Source organism: Bubalus kerabau, chromosome 22 (genome assembly GCF_029407905.1).
Source record: "Bubalus kerabau isolate K-KA32 ecotype Philippines breed swamp buffalo chromosome 22, PCC_UOA_SB_1v2, whole genome shotgun sequence".
NCBI classification, from domain to species: Eukaryota; Metazoa; Chordata; class Mammalia; order Artiodactyla; family Bovidae; genus Bubalus; species Bubalus kerabau.
Window position 1 is genome coordinate 53,086,095 of NC_073645.1, and position 18,797 is coordinate 53,104,891.

The window sequence follows — 18,797 nt, forward strand, 5'->3', positions numbered from 1 at the left end:
AGGCTATGGCACGGGCCCTCCCGGGGGGTGGTGACAATTTCCCTGGACCTGGGAGGAGGGTCCGTGGCTCTGAGAGGTCAGGGGTCAACTGGTGCTCCATGGAGCAGTGGCCTGTGGGACACGCCGTCCCCTCCTCCCCATCCCTGGCACTGCCCAGCGCTGGACTCAGAACCCGGCGTGTGAGGGCACTTGCAGCCAGGAGCAGCTGTGCAGCAGCCAGTGCGCACACAGGGCTGCAGCCGAGTAAGGGGGAGCCCGGGAGCCCAGCTGTGGCCCAGCCCAAGGACGGAGCATGGTGGTCGGGGGCCGCCTGAACGGGAAGCCAAGGAGCATGAAGGGAGGTCTGGGCCTCCATGTCCACGAGCTGCCGGCACCCCGAGCACAGGGGCTCTGCTCAGCATGATGCTGGTGTGTTTGCGTTTGGCCAACCTGGGGCTGAATTCCTGCACGTGGGAGCAGGGACCCGGCCTGGACAGCTGTGCAGGCAGCTGGCCCGGTAGGGAGGGGTCCAGAGAGAGTGGACCTCAACACACAGCAGCCACTTTGTGAAGAACGTGACAACCCCCAAGTGGCCAAAAGCAAGAGGATCTCAGGCAGCAGCGTGTCCACTGTGGCTGGCCTTTCGGGCTGGGTCCCACCTGCTAATCCGAGCCGCTCTGACCCTCACCCTGGGGCTCTGGCCTGTTTGGGGTCTTCTGAGGTGCAGCTCACAGGGTCCAAAGGGGAGGCTGTGGTCATCTGTGGCCACGTCACAGAGCCAGCAGACAGTGGGCTGGCCCTGGTGAGGTTGAGGCTGAGCCCCTGCAGGACCAGGCGTGGGCAGGAGCGGGATGACTGGGCGGAGCCAGGCCAGCTGTGGACAATTAGGTCCCTGTTTTGACCCCAGGACGCTGGGTGCTGGCCAGAGGTGAGGGCACAGAAGTCTCAGACAGAAGATGCGTGGAGGGTGGGAACAGGCAGCCGGCCGGTACATCCAGACAGAACCCGGGAGGCCAGCTGGGCTGCAAGCTGGCCCCTCCTGAGGAAGGGACTCCCTGGGGCTTCTCCCTGAGGGCTCACATCAGAGCATCTGTGGGACCTTAGGAGGTGACACCCCAAGTGAGGCCACGCCCGCTGTTCTTGCGGCCCCCACAGCTCTGCGGCCTAGCTCCCTGGACTTTATAGAAGGGGGTCTGGACCCTCAGGTGGCCCTGGACAGCTGCATGGTGTCCCAGGAGAGCTCAGTCTGGGGTGGGGGGTGGCTCCTATCAAAGTGGAAGCCAAGCAGCCGTCCACTCTGACATCCTCGCCGAGCTCAGGCACGTGCCCTGCATCCCACCCACACTGGGCTGCTGACCCGCTCTGAGGACCGGGCTGCCTGCTGCAGGCGGGGAGGGGGTGGACTCAGCCCAGGAGCAGCTTCGGGCACCTTCGAGCTGTGCCGTTCTGGAATCAGGAGGGGATGTCTGTCGGGCACTCACTAAATTACCAGCTCAGACGGCTACTAACAATCCTATAAACCCAAAAAGGACGGGCAAAACCAGGCGCTGCCTCACACTCCGCTGTTTGTTCACTCTCTGGGGAGCGGGCCTCCCGGGGCAGGCATGAGCTCACCTGTCCAGAGCGGGGAGGGAGGGTCCCCGGGGGCGGCTGCCGTTCTGGGCTTGATGGTGACCCCTGATGGGCGTCGTGAGGCATAGGAGCTGGAGGGGGCCTCAGCTCAGGGGACGGTGGTTAGGCCATGCCAGTGCGCCTCACGCCACCCAGCGCTGCTAAGCGTGAGTCCCAGGCCCCCCTGCTTCTGTGCACCCACTCTGAGCCTGCTCCGTGCTGGGGGTGGGGTGATGGTCTGAGAAGGGCGCCCTCTCCCCCAGGCAGGAGCAGTGCTCCTGCCTCAGCGTCCTCCTGTGCCCCCTTCTCTCGGGACCCATTGTCCCAGGGACCCCCGGGTTTTCATACCCATGCAACAGGGAGTGGGGCTGGGGGAGGCGGGCAGCCCCTGTGGAAGCGGGCAGCCTCCAGCAAGCACTCTGAATCTTGCTCTTGGTATCCGGGGATGCATGGGAGTGGCGAGATCTGATTCCCTGGCTGTGTTGCGGGGCCGGGGATGGGGGCACGAGTAGACATGGGAGGCCAGCTGGAAGCCGCTGCTGCGGTCCGGGTGAGGGCAGGTGGCTGGGGCCGACTGACTTGTCCTGATCGACTCCGTGTCAGCTTTGAAAGCCCCCGTCCTGGGCTCCAGGGAGGACAGGGTCCACTGGGTATGGACGTGGGTGTGGCTGGCAAAACAGGCAGAGATGGGGCATGACCCCCGCTCTCTGCAGCCCAGCCCTCCAGGAGGGTCAAGGCGTGACCCCCGCTCTCTGCAGCCCGGCCCTCCAGGAGGGTCAAGACATGACCCCCGCTCTCTGCAGCCCGGCCCTCCAGGAGGGTCAAGGCGTGACCCCCGCTCTCTGCAGCCCAGCCCTCCAGGACCCCATGGCCCCGACTGGGCACAGCAGGAAGACCTGCAGGAAGGGGGCCATGTGTGCAGGGTTGCAGCCCCCAGAGGCAGGGCTGCCCGCTGAGCCATCCCTGGCTGTCCCGTTACCTAGGTTTGAATTTGTGCCCCTAGCTGGAAGCAGCCTCCAGAGTGAGGTGGGGGGCCTCTCGTGGCAAAGGGCGTCCCCCCCTCAGCTGTCCGACCCCACCACGCACCCACCCGAGCCTCCTCCACAGACAGGCCTCTGAGTCCAAACAGCAGGACCAAGAGATGCGGGAACGTGCCCCAGGTTGAGACCCTCGGCATTCAGGCACTAAGAGGCGCTGAGCACGAGGCCCCTGCGGACACTGATCTCAGAGGCGTTTTCATCCTCAGAGATCCAGCCCCGCCCTCGGCGGAAGCCGGCGCACATCCCACTGGGGCGGATCCCGAAGCTCCACGTCTGGCTTGACCATGCTACGTGGCGCGTGTGATGACTTCTTCTGGAAGTCAGCTTTCTGGTCTAAACCGTCTGCTGAAATCACTGATTTGAGAGGGACTGTGTGTGGAGACCCTTGCTTTCATGCTTCCTGATGAAGGAACAGAGATGTTTCCAAGGTGTCTGTGCAAGGGGCTAAATGTGAGACCAGCCGCGTATTAACGGGGCTGTGTTTTCACCAGCCTGTTGGTTTCTGCTAACTGACCGGGCTTCCTCTCTCCACTTTGCCCTGTGCTCCGGGCAATGGGGGTTTAGCGACTTAAGGTTTCTTTTCCTCTGCTCAGCACATCGCTTGCCCGTGAATTCTGTGATCTGGGCTAATTAGATATGGCGACTCTTTGTTCCAAGCTGACTTCAGCAGATGGCTGATTTATTAACTTATTCAAACCCAGCACAGCAAGCAAAGCAGCAGTGCAGCCTGCCCTGCTCTGCTGTGTGGAGTGTGTCTTAAATCGAGTCCTCTTGTGAATCTGGTGCTGTTTGGACATCCCCAGCACCAGGGCCTGTCTCTCTGAAGAACAGGTGGCGTGGGGGCCGTTCTGCCTGCTCCTCCTCCAGGGTCCCAGCCTGACCTTTGCTCAGGGACACCCCTGTGGCCTCTGGGAGGGGCCTGGAGGCAGGGGCAGCTGTGTCTGGAAGGGCCAGACGCTGTCAGGAGCTTGAGCATGTTAGGGAGAGTAGACGGGGCTATGGACCCCCCACTACCACCCCGGTCCCCTGCCAGTCTGGATCCTGCTGGTTCAGGGACCATCCCCCAACCCAAGGCTTAGCTTAGAGGAAGCTGAATTTAAAATGTAGCTCTGCCTGCAGTCGGGCAGAACCCTGCCTTCCGTCCACACCTCCGAGCCAGGAGAGGCCAGTGCAGGAGGCCGTGTGTATTGGCCCCAGGCACCATTCAGCCTTCCCGGGCCAGGTGTCCGCAGAGTGGAGAGACAGAGGCCACGAGGGCTTTGGGGCCCACAGCTCCTTTTCCTCCACGTCCACAGTTGCCTGTTTTAACACGAACTTCGCTCATCCTGTTGATGGGGTAACGGGGAACCCGGGGTGGCTCTGCTCTGCCCAACGCTCAGCAGAAGGTGGGAGGTAGAGGTGGCCTTTGTGGACCCCGCTGGCTGATGAGCCCCTGCAGGCCAGCTGGGAGAGGGGAGTCCTGCCAGGAGCCCAGGAGACTGGGCAGGCTGTGCGGTGTGCAGGAAGGCGGCCTCAGCCGGCCCTGCCTGGTCAGAGCCGCGGAGTCGTGAGCGGCCTGGACGGGGGCATGCGGCTCTCAGTCCAGGCTTTGCTTCAGGTTCTCAGAGCCCGAGAAGCTGGCAGGGCTGCTCAGCAGGGGTCCCTCCTGATGCTTGTGCTCAAGTCACTCTGCCTGTCTCTATAGTAACTGCATCTTACCTGCCTGCGTGTGTGATTGTGTTCTGTTCTCCTTGTAGATGGAGGAGATAAAATTTAAAGACAGAGCAGTCTTCGTGCTGGAGAGAGAGTTAGGGGTTCAAGCCGGGCATGCCCAGAGACTCCAGCTCCAAAAAGAGGCTCTAGACGAGCAGCTGTCCCAGGTCAAAGAGACCGACCGGCACCCGGGCAGCCCCAGGCGGGAGCTTCCTCACGCAAGCGGTGCAGGAGACGCCTCAGACCACTCGGGAAGCCCTGTAAGCACCTCCCACGCTCGCCCGGCCGACCCAGAGCCCAGACTGCCCCGCACGCGGCTCGTGGTCCCGTGGGCAGCTCCCTGGGGAGTCCCGAGCCCAAGCCTTGGGGACTCTGCCCGTGTCTGCAGCCCACAGGCCAAAGGGACCCTCGGCTTCTCCAAGGCTGAAAGAGCCCAGAGACTTCTCTCTCTTCCCTCCTTGCTGCTGCAGCGTAGCACTGGCCTTGCCCTCCCCTGGCCCTTCCCATGGGCCTCGAGCTTCAGGCTTCCAGCTGTGCCCGCCTCCACGGCCAGCCCCAGGTTGCTAAGGGGCCCTCCTTTGCTGCTGGGGGAGGTGGCCCGGCAGCTCCATCACCACACACAGGCTCTGCCCTCCGCTAGCCCTGACCCTCCCGCCGTGGTTTCTGTGCTCGTGACCAGCTGCCCGGCACCTGCTTTCCTTGTGACCATGCCACTGTCCGCGCCTCGGGCTGTGTGACCACGCGGGGCTGTGACCCCACCCATCTCCTCTCACCACTCCTCATTCAGAGCCCTCTGCGGGGTCCCAGGAGTCTGGAAAGGGTCTACATTCCACGGACCCTCCACACAGTCCTTCCGGGTCGGCCCCCGCCTCTCCTGCACCTGCTGAATGAGGGACTGTCCCCCGGTCCTTCCCGGACTTGCGTCTGTTTGCTTTGAGGACAGAGCTGCGTTTGAGCCGAGCCAGCCCTAGGGCAGTGATTGTTCAAGAACGGAGCATGACATTTTACAATCTTGTTATATAAATGGCTTAACTGGGTTAAAACCAGCTCTGGCACCCGACAGATCCCATTAACTCCAGAGATTCTGAAACCAGATCAAAATGTTTCACTGATTTTTTTAGTAAGTTCCAGTGGCTCCCGAAGTGATCTTTTAGAAACTCAATTTGAGGGACCACTCTTCCTGGGAATCCCACTTTTGAAAGTCAAGCTGAACATCATTTCCTGGGCTCACATTATAATTCAAGGAAAGTGAGGCCCCCGCTACAGTGCAGGGCAGCCCTCCCCCACCTTGAAACCTGCAGCCGGCAGCGGCCTCGTGAAGCATGGTGCTGCTTCTGGGGTTTTCTCAGCGTCTTGCCCACCTGCGGCATCTGTGTCCGCACACCCTCGCCCCCACATCTGCACTCTGAACAGTTCTGCTCCTGCACTCTGTCCCCAGCGTGCAGCCCGCAGTGCCCCCAGCCATTAAAATCATGGGCCATCGTGACACAGAAGTGCCTTGGTTTCCGTGGTGTGTTGGGACTTGCCGTGGTTTTTGTGTCTGTGTCTACGAACAGTTATTTGCAGTTGATTTTTGTTTTAGGAACAGCAGTTGGATGAAAAGGATGCTCGGCGTTTCCAACTTAAGATTGCGGAGCTGAGCGCGATCATCCGGAAACTCGAGGACCGCAATGCCCTGCTGTCGGAGGAACGGAACGAGCTGGTGGGTGGCCTCGGGCCTCTGAATTCTGTGGGCCTATGCCTGCCGTGAAGGGGGAGCTGGGGCATCCACTTCCAAAGATTGCCATGGAAAAGAAGAGTGATGGTGACAGGGCGTTTCCAATAACAACACCAGGTAGGGGACCAGATAGGGGCTGAGGCGCTGGTTGGCTGCTTCCGGCCCTGGGTCACTGGGGCATGTGTCTCTGTTCTGGGTGTCCTCTGAGACATGTGACGACCTCGCCTGCTAGTGGCGTCAGTCCTTATGGCCACAGATGTTCGCCAGTGACCTGGCTGCTGGGACATGAGCTCTCCCCAGTGGCGGAAGGCTCACGGACTGGGCTGTTTCCCCATAGCTCTTTCGAGCAGAACAGAGTGCAGTGCCAGACCGCTGACCTCCATGGAACACAAGGCTTGTTCTGCTTGCTTTAACACCTCTGTTTGGAGGCTGCTGGTTCTCTGTGATGCTTTTAAACATCGTAATATATACTTAATCTCGTCTTTCAGTTAAAGCGTGTAAGGGAAGCTGAAAGTCAGTACAAGCCATTGCTGGACAAAAACAAACGCCTTACTCGGAAGAACGAAGATCTGTCCCACAGTTTACGTCGGATGGAAAACAAGTTAAAATTTGTCACCCAGGAGAACATAGAGATGGTAAGGAGCCCACTTTTGTGTAACTAGCCTCTTCTACGCGAGGTCTGATAGCAAGATCAAGGCTTTCGTCTCATGGGCGTCTGTGGGGCTGGGAGCTCGCTGGCAGGGAGGCCCGGGGGTGACCAGTGACAGGGCTTCTGAGGTACAGGCAGGCGGGGTGAGGAGACCCCAGCTGCCCTTCAGTGGTCGGGCACCTCACTCCACATGTTGTGTGGTCTGTCTGGTTTTCAGAGGCAGAGAGCAGGGATCATACGGAGACCCAGCTCCCTGAACGACCTGGATCAGAGTCAGGACGAGCGGGACGTGGACTTCCTGAAGTTGCAGATTGTCGAGCAGCAGCACCTCATAGATGAGCTCTCCAAGGTGACCGCTGGGCGCCACCCACCCGCTGGCCCCGCTCTCAGACCCGCCCCGCTCTGATGCCCACAGTGCACCCGGCACCCACAACGTGGGCCAAGTCTCTCCCCAGGGGTTGGCTCCTGCCCCTCCAAATCCCTCCCCTTCCTCACCTTCAGGACTGGGGCTCTCAGAGCAGCAACACCACCTGTGTCCACCCCAGGCCTCTCACAGCGTTGGAGGCAGGATCCAGAGTCAGGGTGGGGTAGGGCCGGGCTCCCGCCAGGGGTGCTGAGAAGGACAGAAAGCTTCCGATGGCCGCCAACCAAGTTCCTTTGATCTCAGCCATCTTCCCAGCCCCCTCCCCTTCTCTGGGCACCGCCCATCCCCACCCAGGATGGTCTCCTCTCAAGATCCATAACCTAGCCAGATTGCATAGACCCCATTTCCAAACAAGGCCACAGCCCCAGGTCTGGGGATGGGGTGTGGGCATGTCTTTCTGGGGACCCAATCTCCATCTACATCCCCCTCTCCCTGCACCCCCCACTCCCAGCACAGCTTTTCCACTAGTCCTTCCTCAGACCCCCATCCAGTTACCCTCATTAGGGCACCTCCTAGTCTGTGGGACCCAGACCGACTCCAAGGTCAGACCAGTTCAGAACCAGTTGCTTGGGTCGTTCTGTGCCCTTGGTGGTGGCGGGGGTGGTGGGGTGGGGGCTGAAGAGAGGACAGCAGAGGAGCTCTCTGTCACTTCCCGCCCAGTGGTCAGGATGGGCTCCGGCCACCCAGCCTTCCGGCGGGGCCTGAGGTCAGTGCTCTGGTCCCTTCAGTGGCCAGTGACCGTCCATCCCCTCAATAATAGGAATACACGAGGGGAAGAGGAAAACGAAAGCACCCTGGCTACAAATGCACTCCCACCCCTGCCTCTGAAGGCTCTCCCCCTGTGGCGTCAGCCTAGGGAGGAAGGACCAAGCCCAGGAAAGGAAGGGTCTGAGGAGAGCCACGGGAATCTGCATAGGGAAGCGGAGAGACTGGGGGCCGGCGGGACCCTGGGGCTTGCGCGGGCAAGGTCTGTCACCCTAAGTCTCCAAGGTCCCTCCTCTCTTCCAGACCCTGGAGACCGCTGGCTACGTGAAGAGCGTGTTAGTAAGTGCCCTCAGCATCTCACCTACATCCCTCCCACTGCCCTCACCAGCCGCTCCTACAGCCCCTCAACTTCCCTCAGTGTCCCCGCCTACCGCCCCTCCCACTCCCTCACCGGCCCCGCCTACGGCCCCTCCCACTCCTCACCGTCGCCGCCTACAGTCCCTCCCACTGCCCCACGTCCCATCCTACGGCCCCTCCCACTCATTCACCCTCCCCTCCTACGGCCCCTCCCACTCCCTCACCGTCCCCACCTACAGCCCCTCCTCCTCCCTCACCGTCCCCGCCTACAACCCCTCCCACCCCGTGTCCCCGCCTACAGCCCCTCCCACTCCCCCACGTCCCCTCCTACAGCCCCTCCCACTGCCTCACCGTCCCCTCCTACAGGCCCTCCCACCCCCTCACCCTCCCCTCCTACGGCCCCTCCCACCCCCTCACCCTCCCCTCCTACGGCCCCTCCCACCCCCTCACCCTCCCCTCCTACAGGCCCTCCCACCCCCTCACCCTCCCCTCCTACGGCCCCTCCCACCCCCTCACCCTCCCCTCCTACGGCCCCTCCCACCCCCTCACCCTCCCCTCCTACAGGCCCTCCCACTCCCCCACGTCCCCTCCTACAGCCCCTCCCACTGCCTCAGCGTCCCCTCCTACAGGCCCTCCCACTCCCTCAGCGTCCCCTCCTACGGCCCCTCAACTTCCCTCAGCGTCCCCGCCTACAGCCCCTCCCACTTCCTGGAGCCCCTGCGCCTATGGTTCCTCCTGGTGCAGCTGGAAGCAGCCGCACACTCGGGCGAGGGTGGTTCCGTGGTCCCAGTGCTGCCTGCCCAGAAACTTTGCCGTGGTAACCGAGAGGGCCCACCCGTTAGGGTTGCACAGATGCCAGGGAAAACGGCCAGTGTCCCAGTTGGTATTTATGGATCAGAACTGGGTCCCCCTCCCACCCCAGGGCACTCAGCCCCCATGGCCTGGCTGGCTCCTGCTGCTGCTGCTGCTGCTGCTAAGTCGCTTCAGTCGTGTCCGACTCTGTGCGACCCCATAGTCGGCTCCTACATGGTCCCAAAAACGCAGCCTAGCGCTCTGGAGAGAACAGGCCTGGCTCCACCGTGTGGACGTCACCCTGTAGAGGTCCACTCCGGGCGAGTGGAGAGGGTTGGGCCCTCCATCCTTCTTAAATTTCCATTTCAGTGTGTGCCCCTCAACCCCCTGCCCCACAGGGTCCCCACCGCAGATGGGGAGGAAGCCCAAGACAGTGAGCTCAGAGACACCCAGGACTCGGTTCCTGTTCCTAGCCAGGCTGGGAAGATGCACCATCCAAACTCTCAGAGCAAACTGCCCTGAACTGGTGAACACCGTGGACCACCAGGTGGTCCTGAGACCACCCCGTCTGCTCAGATGATGACCTGGAAATACTAACCTGTGCATTTAAACCTGGCAGAGCCCTTCAATGACTCAAAAAATCTCAACTGGTTTTTGCAGGAACGTGATAAGCTTTTAAGATATCGGAAACAAAGAAAGAAAATGGCGAAACTCCCCAAGGTAAACGAGTACATGAAATGTGTATTTTTAAAAAGTCGTTTAACAGGAAAGAACCTCTTCCTTCAGAGGTGAAGAGAAAATGGTTTCCTTACTTCTAAAAATTGTTATTATGAAGTAACCAAAACATGACCCAGAGCGAGTACTCTATACTTTAAATTAAAAAACCCAACCTGGTTTCCTTTAAATTTCCAAGAGGAGATGTGGGTTCACGACAGTAATGACGAGGAGGAGGAGTTAGCCAGGGGCCTGGCCCTCCCGCCGCTGGCGCCCGCATCCAGCCAGAATGCAGGCAGCCTCCCTGTGTCCTTCCCCAGCAGACCCGCACCCCTTGGGAACTTGATAGACCTGGGGTGTTTCTTTGAGGCACAGTCCTTTTTGATAAACCTGTGATTTTTATTAAATGAGATTTGGGAAACATTCCCAGAATATTCCCAAAGGATCTAACTTGCTTTTTACAAAATACGTTTTTTGGTTTGGTTTTGGAACAAGCAACAGTGATCCTCATACAGGCCGGTAGATACTCTTAGGCACAAATACAGGTTTGTCTGGCCCCTAGAAAGGCCATTAGGAGGACCATGTTCCACTCTGCTCTCTACCAGCCCAGATAAGATAGTGGAGGCCTTGGTCGAGGTTGGTGGCCTGAGCAGCGCCCGGGGGCAGTCCAGGATAGACACCCGAGTGCGCTGGGGGGCAGCCAGGCATCTGACCCCACAGCTGGGCAGCAGAGGAGGCCCCTACAGAGCTGGCAGCTCGGCCAGCCAGTGGTCTGGGTTTGGATTAACACGGTCCCTTTTGGTCAGAAGCCGGTTGTCGTGGAGACCTTCTTTGGATATGATGAAGAGGCTTCTCTGGAGTCCGACGGTTCTTCCATCTCTTACCAAACAGACAGGACAGACCAAACCCCGTGCACCCCAGACGACGACCTGGAGGAGGTAACCTCTCACAGGGCTTCAGGACAGGCCTGCCTGGCTGTTCCTGTCCCACCTTCACACACACGCCCATCTGCTTCACATCACTGTACCGGGTCCCCTCTGCAGAGTGGTACAGAGTGCTCCCACCCTCTCAAGGGGGCAGTCTGAACCACCCAGCAGTGGGTGGGCACCAGAAACAGGGTGCAGGGTCAGGACCATGGCAGGTGGGCCCCAGCTGAGTCCCTGGCCCCAGCTGCTGGCCCAAGAGGCTCACCCGAGCAGCTAGCTTGGCCATTCACCTCAGGGGTCAGGGCCTGTCTCCCGGGTGGTTCCCGGGCAGAGGCGTGGCTGACGCAGTGTCTCCGTGCGCCTCTCCAGGGCATGGCCAAGGAGGAGACAGAGCTGCGGTTCCGCCAGCTGACCATGGAGTACCAGGCCCTGCAGAGGGCCTACGCGTTGCTGCAGGAGCAGGTCGGAGGGACGCTGGACGCAGAGCGAGAAGTTAAGGTCTAACTGACTTCCACTCCACGACGTTCCGGCTTCTGCCGGGCTCCCCGCTTGCCCCCTGGCCTCAGCAGGGACACATGCGCCTTCCAGGCTGGGCCCTCCCCTCCTGCGATCACGGTCAGGCCCCGGGGATGCCGCTCTGGCCATCACTTGGCAGCGGGTGGGCCCAGGCCAAGGAGGGCTGCCCTGCCCTCCCGAGTTGAGGCATCTCACTGCTCTCGTCCATTTGCCCTGAAAGCCATTCCCAGGGAGCCAGGGCACCCATCGAGATGAAGTGCCCTGCAGCCCGGCCCCTGTGACAGCAGGTGAACTCCAGGGAGGGCGAAGCCCATAGAAGACAGGCTGGGCAGAAAACGTTCATGCAACAGGGAGCCCGGGGCTTCTAAAGGAGGATGGGCTCTGGGGAAGAAAGGGAAAGCGAAGTCCGGAAAAGGAGGTGAACCTAGGGCAGCCAGAGGCTCCAGAAGGGAAGGGAGGTGCCTGGGGGCTGTGCTGGGCAGGTCGCTCAGCCACCCGGCTGTATGTGTCCTGGTCTTTGTCGTCCCCGGGACTAAGCCAACCCCCTCCGGCCAGCACCCAGCCGCTCAAGCCTCCTCCATCATCCTGTAAATGAGGATTTCCCCAAATAATCCCCCAAATGAACCCACAGATTATCCCCTGTAATCTAAGCGAAGTTGCTAAGCCTCCAAGTTCTCCCTTTATTCCAGAGCACGCGTTGCTGGCAGGCAGTGTCCTGGAGGTCAGGTCTGAGGGGGCCGCCCAGCTCTTAGGGAAAGTTTGATGTATGTCTCCTCCCATCCTACAGACCCGTGAGCAGCTGCAGGCGGACGCGCAGCGGGCGCAGGCGCGCATCGAGGACCTGCAGAAGGCCCTGGCGGAGCAGGGGCAGGTGAGTGCACGGGCCTGGGCCCCAGGGCCCCCGGGCTGCCATGCTCCCATGAGGGCGGCGGCCTTCGGGTGTGTACGTGGTGAGGATCTTCATCTGCACGCTGAAGACGGGCTCCCCAGCTCCCTCTGCTGTGTTTATATCACACCTCAGTAAAAGACTTAAAAGCGGAAGCAACGTGTATTTGGAAGAATTCCACAGTAAGCCCGGGACGAGGGACGAATTCCCCTGACCAAGCCTCTCTGGGCTTGACCAGAGGTCCCATCTGCCTCCTCACTCAGGGCCGGGAGCCCAGGTCCCAGGCTTTGTTACCACTCACCTCAGTCCCTGGGACTGCCAGCACCTCTGGGCTCCTCAGATCCCAGGGAAGGGCCTCCGTCAGCGTTCTCTGAGCAGCCCCCAACCTGTGGATGGTCCAGACGCAGGACGATGCCGGGGGATGTCTATGGGGGCTGGGAGGGTGCAGGTGAGAGATCACCCGGCTCACAGCCGAGTGCAGTGCAGACCCACAGAGGCCCTGGGGTGTCAACTGCCCGGTGCATGGCTGGATGGACAGCCAGGGCAAGAACCTGAGTGACTGCCCCGCCTCACTGCCACAGCCTCGCCGGAGTGCCCAAGGCCTCAAATCCAGTGCAGAGACCCCCGCGATCACCCAGGCACTGCACCTGTTCTCTCCACACCAGCTCAACCCCCTGGCTCCCGCTGGCTACGTGTTGGGGTCCCCTGGACCTGTGACGTCCATGCGGGCACCTGGCCTTGGCTCACACGAGCCTGGGTGCCGTCCACCTCTATCCGAGACCCTCCAAGAAAACGGGTGAACCTGGGTTTTCATCAGCCACGGGACAGGTGCTCCACTCTCGGTTACTTCAGAAGCTGGGTGTGGTCCTTTCGTCACATCCTCTGTCCTGCTGAACCGTGATGTACATCAGAGCTGTATCCTTCAGTGCATTTATTTCTCGACTTCAATTTCCTTTTCAAGGATATGAAGTGGATTGAAGAGAAGCAAGCGCTGTTTCGGAGAAATCAGGAGCTTGTGGAAAAGGTACAGCCGCCCCACCCCGTCTGTTTGAGAGGCCCGCTGCTTTCCCCGAAAGACAGGAATCCCCACCTGCCTACCTGCTGCCCAGGGCTGGGGAACCACCTGGGCAGCACCTCTGCCATAAGGCCCTGTGTGGACTCACCCTGGAGGGAGGGTTCCGGACGGGGGGCCTGGGCCAGTCAGCTGTCCCTACAATGCCAGCAGCTGTCAGGGGAGCCAGGGTTGGCCTCCGGTGGCCTCCAGGATGCCTCCTGTTTTTTGTTTTATAGATTAAACAAATGGAGACAGAAGAGGCTCGGTTAAAACATGAAGTGCAGGATGCGAAGGACCAAAACGAGCTGCTGGAGTTCCGGATCCTGGAGCTGGAGGTGTGGGGCTTTGGGGGGCAGGGGATGGGGTGGGGGGGCAGGTGTGGGGGGCAGAGGCAGGAGTGGGGGGCAGGGGCAGGGGTGGGGGGCAGGGGTGAGGAGACAGGGGATGGGGTGGGGGGGCAGGGGTGGGGGGCAGGGGCAGGGGTGGGGGCAGGGGATGGGGTGGGCGTGGCAGGGGCAAAGGTGGGGGCAGGGGATGGGGTGGGGGGCAATGGTGGGGGGCAGGGGTGAGGAGACAGGGGCAGGGGTGGCAGGGGCAGGGGATGGAGTTGGAGGCAGGGGCAGGGGTGGGGAGGCGGGGGCAGGGGTGGGGGGCAGGGGTGGGGGGCAGGGGCAGCGGTGGGCGTGGCAGGGAGCTGTCCCGAGCCGTGCCACCCAGGCTGTGAGTCCTGCCGTGTCACTTGGAGGAAAACACAAAGCAGAGCGGGAGCGTCCACACACAGCTCCCGGCCCTCCCTTTGTCCCCGTCCCTCGGGGCATCAGACGACAGGACTCCCGGGCGGGAGCCAGTCCCCAGGGGCCATCTGGGCTCGGAGGTCTCCACTTGCTCCCGTCAGCGTCCACTCAGGCTCCCCTGGGCAGGTCCGAAGGGCGTGACCACTGCTACGGCAGCCAGGGTCTCATTTTCACAAAGACCACGTTAAGTGTGTTCAGTGGACTTCGTATTCTCACGGTGTCCCCGGGGGGGGGCCCGCATTGCCCTCCCAGGAGGGAGGGGACCCCCGTGTGCCCAGCCTTCTGCTGTCTGTCTTAGGAGAGGGAGAGGAAGTCGCCCGCCATCACCTTCCACCACACGCCCTTCGTGGACGGGAAGAGCCCCCTGCAGGCGTACTGCGAGGCGGAAGGCGTGACGGTAACGCCCTGGCCCCGCCCCCCCGCCTGCCTCGCCCCGCCCCGCCCCGCCCCGGCGCCTGGCCCAGCACCGTTGTCTCTCTGCTTCTAGGACATCCTGGTCTCGGAGCTGATGAAGAAGCTGGACCTGCTGGGGGACAACGCCGTAAGTGTAGGTCGCTCTCCTGACTTGTGCATGCCTCCCCGTGCGCCGCCCTGCACGGCCCAGGGCCCCTGTGAGTCCCGCGGTGCCCGACCCCTGCCCCGTGCATTCCCGCCTCCAGAGCTGCTGACCAGCCCTCTGGCGTTTAGGAGAAACTCCGTTCTTTCTCACAGTGCGCCCGATTCCTCCAGCAGAGACGCTTCTGGCCCCGTGTTCTCAGTTTCTGAATCCCTCTCGGTCTTGAAGTTGTTCCACATCCTTGGTGGGGCGGAGGCCTGGGGGTCCTTAAGGTGTCTTCAATTCAGTTCAGTCCCTCAGCGCTCAGTCGTGTCCAACTTAGACTGCTCCAACTCAGGGCTTCCCACCTAGTTTTGGCTGAGGGGCAGAGCCTATGAATACTCTCCGAATCTCACTTAGGGCAGAGTCCCAATCTCTACAGCAAATTCCTCGAAAGAATGCGAATTGCTGAATGAGTGACTGCACCCCTCCATCCACCCTCCGCCCATCGTCCCTGCATCCATGCTCCGCCACCCTTTCATCTGTTCTCTGTTCACCCCCACGGCCCCTCCTGTCCTTGTTAAGCCCCCGCCCGATGGTGAGGGGGGACCTTCTGTGCTGGCAGAGGCCTCAGTGCACACCCCAGAATGTCCCCTCACAAGGTCCCCTCACGAGTACACAAGTCTCCTTGTGAAGCGCCCTGGGCTCCACATCCTGCTCGCCGTGCTCAAGAGAGATCAAAGCACAGGACGGGGGCACTTCACGTGAGAGACAGAGGGAAAACGCGTGCAAGCACACACACACTCTCACACACTCGCGCATGTGTACCAAAACCCAGGCGCCTGTGCACACCCTCAGGGCAGTGCTCCCAGCAGCTGCACGTGTTCAGGGCCCTGCTGATAGGGCCTCCTCCCTGCCCCCCGCCCCGCCCTTTAGGTGGGAAGCAGGAAGGGGGAAGGGAGGGCCGGCTTCCACAGGGAGGCCCTCCTGGCCTACCTGCCGCGCCCCCGACCCCTGGTCGGACCCCTCGCTCCACCTTGGCTGCGGGCAGCGGAGGCAGTGGGCCACAGTAGGATGGCCGTCCTCACCGTGTGCTCCGGGCTCAGCCCGAGTACCAGCCCCGCCAAGGGCTCCGGGGAGCCTTTCAGTTCACAGCTGGAGAGACTGAGGCCCCAGAGGGCACCACCCAGGGGCACAGAGCTGCCGTGTTGGCCAGCGAGGACAAGCTCAGGCCTGCCCAGCCCCGCAGCTGCCCTCCCGGGAGTGCCAAGGTCACGTGCCCTGGAGCCATCATGCGGCCTCAGAGACGGGGGCAGAGGACGCACTGCCAGTTTCATGTGCCAGCGATCCCAGCGGCTCCTGAAGGAGCCAGGGATCACTCAACTCAGCGATCCTGGCAGGCTCCTGGCCACCTGTCTCTGCTCTCCGCGACCCCCCGGCAGCCCCCAGCTGGGCCCAGCAGTGGGGACAGCCCAGCTCACCCCCTCCAGCCCCTGGTGCTCATGCAGGTGGGACCTCCTCTGAGGAGGTCCGCCAGCCCAAGGCCAGGGTCACCTTCCCAGAAGGACCACCCCGGTGGGCCCACTGGGATGAGGCATGAATAAAACACACAGGGAGAAGGCAAAGCAACAGGGATGTTGATCTTTGCTTCACATTTGTAAGCGGTGCTTTAATAATTCAGGCCGCACGTGAGGAGAGCTGGCTTTGAGTAAGAATCCGGACACAATGCGGAAGCCTGGCTGCTCTTTCTGCCACCCACTGTCCCATCCTGCTCCCTGGCCACATAGGCATGGTCGCCTGCAGTGAGAGGGCCAGAGGGGCAAGCCGGAGGCTCAGTGGGAGTCAGCAAGGCCAAGAGCAAAGGGGGTCAGAGCCTCCCAGAAGGGCCTGTCAGTGACAGAAGCAGGAATCTCAGTGGGTGTCAGCAAGGCTGAGAGCGCAGGGGGTCAGAGCCTCCCAGAAGGGCCTGTGACTGACAGTGACATTTAGCTGTGACCCCATCTTCCCCATGCCCACCGAACACTGGTCACCCACCCCCACCCAGCACCTGTCACCCACCCACCCAGCACCTATCACCCAGCCGCCCCGCCCAGCGCCCATCACCCACCCCCTCACCCACCCAGCACCGGTCACTCACCGCCCCCACTGAGCACCCAGCACCCACCCACTCAGCACCTATCACCCAGCCACCCAACCACCCACCCAGCGCCCGTCACCCACCCCACCACCCACCCAGCGCCGGTCACTCACGCCTGAACTGAGCACCCATCACCCACCCGACCCAGTGCCCATTACCCACCCAACCCACCGCCCATCACCCACCCCCACCCCAGAAGGCACTCCCCCTGACCATATGAGAATTCTGCTCTTGAATGCAGAATCTGACCAATGAGGAGCAAGTGGTCGTCATACAAGCCAGGACAGTCCTGACCTTGGCCGAGAAGGTAACAGTAGATGCGCTCGGGGGAGGGCCGGGTCCTTTCTGGCTCAGTTCAGAGGAGATGCTCTCCCTGGAAGGGGGAGGGGGGCCCAGGGGGTGGGATGGAAGCTGGCGGGGGGCAGGGTCCACTAAGCCTGGCTGCTCGGGAGGCCTGGCACACACATGGGTCAGACAGCACCTACCAGGCATGTCTCCCCAAGGCCAGCTCTGCCCTGATTTCCCCAGAGGCCAGAGTCAGGGTGGGTCTGTTAGAGAAATTCAGAGAGTGAGCCCACGCTGGTCACACCGGGCGCAGGCCCTTCTCAGGCAGGCCTGAGTCCACGTGGCCCCTGAGGCACCACGCAGGCCATGGAACACCTTCCCCGTTTCTGCCCAAACCCCGCACGGCTGGGCGTTCCAGCGGCCTTGCTGCTGTCGCCTGGTCTGCCTGTTTGCCCTGCCGGGACCCTCCTCTGGGGGTCGCCCACCCGGGCTCCCGCCCTCCAGCTTCCCTGCTCCTGGGACCACCCTCCTGCCCCTAGTCCCCCCTGCCCCCGCCCCACGTGTGGCCAGAACCCGCTGGTAGGCCTGCAGCGAGCACCCCTGTCCTACAGGCCTCCAGCAGGGCGTGGAGGGCTGTGCTCATAAGTAGGAGCTCAGAGGCCAGCTCCTGGGAGCACAGGCCTTCTGACACCCCTCCTTTCCTGGGGGGTGTGAGGGCAGGCTCCCTGGACGCCAGGTGAGGCTGAGAGGTGGGGCCCAGGCCTGGCCTGCACGCTGGGCACACGGAGCCCATGACGCCCGCCCAGCTCTGACTCCCGCAGGGGCTGAGCCCTCCCTCCCCAAGGAAGAGTGGGAAGGATGGGGCATGCCCCCAGGCCGTGTCCCCGGGGCTGGGGAGGTGGGCTCTGCTGACCGAGTGGTGACCTGGGGACTCACGGCCGCCGGGGCCTTCTGTCTGTGCCCAGTGGCTCCAGCAGATAGAGGAGACGGAGTCGGCCCTGCAGCGGAAGATGGTGGACCTAGAGAGCGAGAAGGTGGGTGCGCGCCCGGCCGGGCAGCCCCGCGCCACCACGCACCCTACACGAGGCCCAGACGCGGGTCCCCTTGTGTTCCAGGAGCTGTTCAGTAAGCAGAAGGGCTACCTGGATGAGGAGCTCGACTACCGGAAGCAGTGCTTGGACCAGGCTCACAAGGTGAGAGCAGCCCGGCCGCGTGGGGTTTGGGCAGAAATGGGGAAGGTGTCCCACGGCCAGTATGCGTCTCAGGGGCCACGTGGACCCAGGCCTGCCTGGGTAGGGCCTGTGCCCCGTGTGACCAGCTCACTCTCTGACCCAGCGAGTTCCGAGGACGCCTTTCTGCCCCTTTGGCCACCCTTGGCCCCAGGAGTGCAGGCAAGTGAGCCGAGGTCAAGTGGGTATTTAAATTGAGCTGAGAAAACAGGATTTATTGAAACGATGCATTTATGAATGAAAGGAGCCTAGCTGAGTGTCTATCCATCATCTCTGCCTGTCCACCGGCATCACGAGCTGCTCACCTGCCTACTCTGCAGGAGACCTGTCCTCAGACAAACCTGAAGGCAGGCCCCATGTGGGGTCGACCCCGAGAGCCCACTTCTCTCCAGTGCTGCCAGTGAGCCCTCACAGAAGTGAGCTGGAGGACGTGGCAAGAAACTTCATCTGCACCTCAGGCAGCCTTTCTGTTTCAAGGTGGCCCCTGAATCAATGTCACACTTAGCTCCTCAGACTGGGCTCAACAGAGGTGCTTTCTGCAGGAGCGGGACCCACGCTTCCTCTGCAACAGTAAGCCACACCTGTAGGTCAGTGTCACGGGCAGGATGGTCCTTCCAGGCGGCGTGGGCCTCTGTCCCCTGCCCGTGGAGTACGCTGTGAGCCGGGTGCTGTCCCGTGGCCCATGGAGGTGGCTGGGAGCAGAAAGTGTCACCCTGGGACGGCAGGTGGGGGCTCCGTCACACAGCCCCGAGGGA

At 61.9% G+C, this 18,797-nt stretch overlaps 1 protein-coding gene across 1 annotated transcript in view; it reads left to right on the forward strand.

Moving 5' to 3' along the window:
* Window positions 1–18,797, forward strand: part of JAKMIP3 (Janus kinase and microtubule interacting protein 3) — a 57,217-nt gene that overhangs the window by 30,331 nt on the left and 8,089 nt on the right. The window contains exons 4-18 of the mRNA XM_055560122.1: window positions 4,367–4,582; window positions 5,905–6,024; window positions 6,528–6,674; window positions 6,906–7,037; window positions 8,121–8,156; window positions 9,627–9,686; window positions 10,490–10,618; window positions 10,976–11,104; window positions 11,910–11,993; window positions 12,970–13,032; window positions 13,299–13,397; window positions 14,155–14,253; window positions 14,344–14,403; window positions 16,770–16,835; window positions 17,779–18,006. Of these exons, the coding sequence (XP_055416097.1) occupies window positions 4,367–4,582; window positions 5,905–6,024; window positions 6,528–6,674; window positions 6,906–7,037; window positions 8,121–8,156; window positions 9,627–9,686; window positions 10,490–10,618; window positions 10,976–11,104; window positions 11,910–11,993; window positions 12,970–13,032; window positions 13,299–13,397; window positions 14,155–14,253; window positions 14,344–14,403; window positions 16,770–16,835; window positions 17,779–18,006 (1,668 nt within the window). The remainder of the gene's footprint in view (window positions 1–4,366; window positions 4,583–5,904; window positions 6,025–6,527; window positions 6,675–6,905; window positions 7,038–8,120; window positions 8,157–9,626; window positions 9,687–10,489; window positions 10,619–10,975; window positions 11,105–11,909; window positions 11,994–12,969; window positions 13,033–13,298; window positions 13,398–14,154; window positions 14,254–14,343; window positions 14,404–16,769; window positions 16,836–17,778; window positions 18,007–18,797) is intronic.